General features: G+C 35.0%; 1 protein-coding gene across 1 annotated transcript; it reads left to right on the top strand.

Annotated features, from left to right (window-relative positions):
• Positions 1-2,108: 2,108 nt before the first annotated feature.
• On the top strand, positions 2,109-4,398 carry ssr3 (signal sequence receptor, gamma). The gene is made up of 5 exons (XM_014012818.1): positions 2,109-2,327; positions 3,082-3,208; positions 3,429-3,527; positions 3,639-3,770; positions 4,093-4,398. The coding sequence occupies exons 1-5, from the start codon at positions 2,195-2,197 to the stop codon at positions 4,157-4,159; spliced, it is 558 nt and encodes a 185-aa protein (XP_013868272.1). The 5' UTR covers positions 2,109-2,194; the 3' UTR covers positions 4,160-4,398.
• Positions 4,399-5,850: the final 1,452 nt, after the last annotated feature.

The following is a 5,850-nucleotide window of genomic DNA, read 5'->3' as shown; positions in this document are numbered from 1 at the left end:
ACATGTGACAATCATGGATGATGAAAAGGAAGGGACTTGTCTTCTAACAGATTTTTCATCCCTCTCATTGTGGCCTCACTCAAACATCATGACTTGTTTGTCAGATGTTCAAGTGTAMTGTAGTGTCTGCAAGTAAAACATTGCATCAACCAATGAAACAATTTTAATTAAACTCTCAGAAAAGAGTCATTACATATATATTTACACTAGATTAAATATTTTCATCCCAAATCAAGATGGGCACCAACATAAAAATAGCTACAACTTTGTCAGTTTTACAGATATTGAGCTAAACTTTTACATGGTTGTSCTAATAATCTATGCTGAACACGTCAGAGTTGCTGCAGATTATGTAGATTGTACTTGTTATTTTTTTAAWTAAGAGCAAAACACCTGTAATTTCTCATATCTCATAGTAAGATAGCTCTGAATTGGAAAGGAGCAGGTGATATTACTTTAAGGAATGTCCAGTTTTTAATTTCCAATTTCAAACTTCTATTTTAGAGCTGACATTTTATTTTGAAAAAACAAAAAAAAACAAAAAATAAAATCAAACACTATTCACTGATCTTTGTTTTTGCTCAACTAATTTCCAAAATCTTTGTGTTTCAGTCTATTACAAACCATCAGATCTGACCAGAGCATCAGAACCTGAGGAGCTGAACTGAAATGCACTATTTATCTGAGGAGATACTGACCTCTAGTGGACAAAATGTGAACATTCAATCAGCAACATTTGCAGTTCAGTCAAAGATAAAAGAATTTGACAAAAGAGGAAGTGGAAAGTGTGGAGGAGAAGAGGAAAAATGGCAAAGGGTATAATAACATTTTTTATTAATTCCAACCATCAAAAACAAAATGATGAAAATGTTTTGGCTCATATTTGTGTGTGTATGCTTGCCTCTTAACAAACCATCTTATAAACCAGAAGACAAATTTTAATGAAATTCTCAGAAAGTAATCATTGGATGAATATTTACAAATGATTAACTTTTGGAATTAATCCAAGTCAAGATGACCACCACAGTGAATCGACCTTAGTAAGCACAAAACACCTCCAGTTTTACAGATGCTGAGCTAAAACTTTAATTTGGTAGCTGAGAGTAATTGACAACACAGTCTTTGAAGATGTCGCTATTACTTCTTATTATCTAGGAATGCTGGGTTTATTATTGTTCTGTTTCGTCACTTTGTTTTCTGTTTTTTTTTTTTAGTAGCATCACTTCCTTGTCAGGTTTGTTTCTCTGCTTTATAAACAGCAAACTTGTTCTTTWTGTTGAGTTGTTTTCCTGTGTGTGTACACAGACCAGGATTTCCTTTGTTTGGTTTCTTGTGTTATCACTGTTCCGTCTGTTCCCTGTAGTGCTTTCTGTCATGTTTGAATTTCTGGTTGTCAGAGTTTTGCTTAGTTTTGTTCACTTGTAGTTTTATCCTGTCTGTGCAGCAGTGTTTGTTTGGTTTTTGAGTAAAGAGTGCTGGTCTCTGAATGTCTGTCTGCATTTAGATCCTCCAACCCTCAACTCACCTGGTTTTATGGTAAAACACCTGRTTAGACGGTTTAATAAAGGTCTCAGTGGGATGCAAAAGTTTGGCACACTTTTTAAAAAAATAACTTAAAACAGTTTGAAGTTAGATGCTATTTCAAGTACCACTTTTAAATATTGTTGAAAATAATAATTTATATTACAGTATTCAGAAAATATATCAAATCAGCAGTCAAAGCAAATGGGTTTTTGCTATTCACGTGACTATTTACATGAAAAATGTTAGACTTTTTAATCTAACTTAAAAATAATCATTTGTATGAAAAGTCAGACTTTTTAGTCTTATTAGCCAGCCCTCCCATTTGAGGTCTYAAATTTACACTGTGGACATTAGGTGTAAAGTCCATGGTAGTAAAAGAAAATACGATATGTTACTGCTGTATTTTCAGCTGTTGTTTTATCTTATTTTCATAGTTACATATATCCACGATCASCCAAAGGTACCACAGTGAACAATAACTGTAAAACTGATGCAGTGTTGTCGTCCTCCTGTAGGGGGCAGAAACACGCTTACTGTTCAACGAAGAAGAAGTCCGCGCGAACTTCCGGGTTWATGCTGACGCGTCTCTCTTCCTCTCATTCACCGACGTGTCAGTCCTTTTTTTGCCCAGTGCCGAGCAGTAGACACACACARCGGTCTCTCTGCAGAAATGTCCCCCAAAGGAAGCAACAAGCAGCAGTCGGAGGAAGACCTTCTCCTCCAGGACTTCAGCAGAAATTTATCCGCAAAGTCCACAGCTTTGTTTTACGGAAATGCGCTCATCGTTTCTGCCATCCCCATCTGTAAGTACCACACACTGTAGCTAGCTAGTTAGCTGGCGGAGCTAACTGGTTCATTTAAAGAAGAAAAGGAACAGGGGAAGTCCTAAATACAACTTTTTACAGCTAAAATGAAATTAATTGTTTTAAAGGCGTTAGGAATAGATGCAACAATAAATGTTCTTACTTTCCAGTAAGTTTAGCTGCATCGTGGAGTGTGGCTAACTTACAACTCGGGACAGAAGTGATGAGTGTTCATGTAACAATCTAAACTAAAAAATAACTCACTGCAGGTTTAATAAAACTCTGCAGTCTGCAGTGATCAGCAGGAGTTTTAAAGTTATTCTCATCCATTTATTTAAATCAATCAAGACAATTCAATCAAGTCGTCTCTCACAACAACACAAGCTTTGTTTTTCCTGTAGAAAACACACACTGTTGTGTTACCCTGACAGAATAACTGTAAATATTCTAGACATGGATGAAACTTTGAGGTACTATGTTACAAAAAAGGTTCTATTGACAGGTTTTAGTATCATTTTGTATCNGGATGAAACTTTGAGGTACTATGTTACAAAAAAGGTTCTATTGACAGGTTTTAGTATCATTTTGTATCTTTATAAAAAAAATTTGAATTAAGAAATTCTGACTTTTAAATGCATTGAAAAGTACATTTCTTTTGGTCGACACTGCCTTTAGATTTTCATCTAATGTGTGTTATCAGTTAAATAAACTTGTATTATTGTGTGTGTGTGTGTGTTTTTTTTTTTTTTTACAGGGCTGTTTTGGAGAATCTGGCACATGGATCTAGTCCAGTCTGCAGTTCTGTACACTGTAATGACTCTGGTCAGCACCTACCTGGTAGCTTTCGCCTATAAGAACGTCAAGTTTGTGCTCAAACACAAGTAAGAATCATTCTCATTAGCACTCAATTCCCAGGCTTTGTGTTTACGTTGGAAAAAKTTGGAAAAAATAATCTTATCTGTAACTCTAGTAGGCATCTCAGTTAATTTATCAACAATCTTTAGTTTGAGGTTTTTGCTCTCAGCACTGATGTGCTTTAAAACAATGTTTTTAAAGTAACACACWTGCAACTTCTGTGCATTTCCTCTCTCTGTCCCCCAGAGTCGCTCAGAAAMGGGAGGATGCTGTTTCCAAAGAGGTAACCAGGAAGCTGTCTGAAGCAGACAACCGCAAGATGTCWCGGAAGGAGAAAGACGAGAGGTGATACAGATTGTGTGAATCTTTGTGAAAAGAAAAGTGTAATCCAGCCTGCGTTTGTTTCTGTGYGTCATGATGGTAAAGGAGGTTTGATTGTTTCTCTTCTGTCACCAGAATCCTGTGGAAGAAGAACGAGGTCGCTGACTACGAGGCCACCACCTTCTCCATCTTCTACAACAACACGCTCTTCCTGGTCCTCGTCATCGTCGCCTCCTTCTTCTTGCTGAAGAACTTTAACCCCACTGTGTATCCTTTTCTGTCGTTTGTTCACCAGAACTGAACCCGAGATAGGATTTTGTGACTCTGCACCACATGATGAATATTTTTTCTTATATTTTGTCTGAGTTATAGGTTAATAAAACAATAGATTGATCTGCTTTGACCCTTTTTTTATCAGGTTTTATGTAAATTATGCGTAACATTTCTTGAAGAAATGCATATAATAATGAATGGATTTCAGTTTCTACATTCAATTTTAGCCCTTTTCTTTTTTGTGGCAGTCTTGAAATTTATTGACTTATTAAAGTTAATCACTTGTAGATTTTCCTCCTTAACCCACTGTTTCCAGCAACTATATCCTGTCCATCAGTGCCTCTTCAGGACTCATTGCACTGCTTTCCACTGGCTCCAAGTAAAAAAATAAATAAAGAAAAGGACATGGGAATKAGAAGATTTTGAGTTTGAGGGGTGGTTTTTTAAAAAATAAAAGAAAATCTAGTCCACAGCATAATATTTTTCATTTTTGTTAGGAAAAAGAGGATTTCAGCTTCATGAAATTCATGATCAAATGTCTGGAGGGTGTCATCCAGGCCAAGCTTTTTCTTTTTTTTTTTTTTCTTTTTTAACAAATAAACCATTCAGGTATGCTTTTTAAGTGTCTGTGTGTTTTTCTGTCTGCTTCACAGCCTTTTTCTAAAAAAAAAAGTAAAAATAAAACTACACAAACAGAAAATGACTTTGGTAAAAAATAAATTTCACTGATGAGAAAACTGCTCAAGTAAAAATYATAAAATCGTTCACATAAATTGGGATAATAAAAGTACTTTTGCACACACTATAAGAAATAAAGTGGCTCCACTGAGCTGGGTAGAGTAAATTGAGCAATAAATGTATAATTTTGCTCCGTTTTCTTGATTAGGCTCAGTGGAGCCAGTTGACATGACTTTGTTGAGCAAATTCAACACTTCATTTTTTTAGAGTGAATAAACTTTCATGATAAGTTTAAACATTTAAGTTGTAACAAGTAACTAGGTGTTAAATTTTAAAGTAAAGTAAAAGTACCAATAAGTTTTCAAGGTTTTTAGCTTTAAAATGTAAAGAAATAAAAGTAGCTATTTAAAAGAATAACTGGTAAAATTACAAATCCTCAAAATATTGTAACGAAGTAAATGTACTTAGTTAATGTAAACCTTTGAAATTAATTTTCCTAACTTTTAATGAGATTTAAGTTAAACCTGATGAGCAGATGGCTCTTCAGGTGTAACTTAAGCAGAGGAGAGATGTTTCTGATGGGATGCATTTATTTCAAATTCCAAACTCATAGATTATTTATAAAGAAACCACTGCAGCGCAGAGACTACACTGCTGCCTTTCATTCAGGGAAACAACTTTTTATCCACACAGCATTAATCTGGAGCTTAGTTAACATCTTCATTACAGTTGATATAAAAGCTGGAACACTTAGTTGTAATTGAATATTGCCAAGTGATTCACAAATGTCTTTTTGTGTTCAGTGACAAAAATGTGCTGCTCCAGAAATTCTACGGAAGAGGATTAGGGTCACTGAAAATTAAAAAAAGGAATTCTGACTTTAATCTTAGAATTCTGAGAAAAAAGTCAGAATTCTGAGATTAAAGTCAGAATTCTGAGATTAAAGTCAGAATTCTGAGAAAAGTCAGAATTCTGAGATTAAAGTCAGAATTCCTTTTTTTTTTTTCCAGTGGCCTTAATCCTGTTCCGTAAAATCCAGGATTTGTTGCAGGCTTTAAAACTTTTGACATTTTTGCCCTTTTAATGCTGCTTTTGAGCAGTGGTTTGAATGAAAGTGCATCGAACAGATAWACTCAGTTTATTGTTCTTATGCAACCCTTACATGTAAAAATAACCTATTAATATATATTATTACTTGGTACAACCATGCCCAAACACACTTTTCCTTTGTCTTCATTTTCTTTCTGTCTAGTCTGGGTGAAGGCACAACATTTGCACGTCTGAGGCCTATTGCACRAAACTAGGATAAGGGATTAACCCGAGATTTTGGTGTAAACCTGAATTAATTAAGCCTTGAATCGGTTGCATGAACTACGAAGCAGTTATCTGTGGTAAC

Source organism: Austrofundulus limnaeus, unplaced genomic scaffold (genome assembly GCF_001266775.1).
Source record: "Austrofundulus limnaeus strain Quisiro unplaced genomic scaffold, Austrofundulus_limnaeus-1.0 Scaffold95, whole genome shotgun sequence".
Lineage (NCBI taxonomy): Eukaryota > Metazoa > Chordata > Actinopteri > Cyprinodontiformes > Rivulidae > Austrofundulus > Austrofundulus limnaeus.
This window is presented reverse-complemented; position numbering and strand designations above follow the sequence as displayed.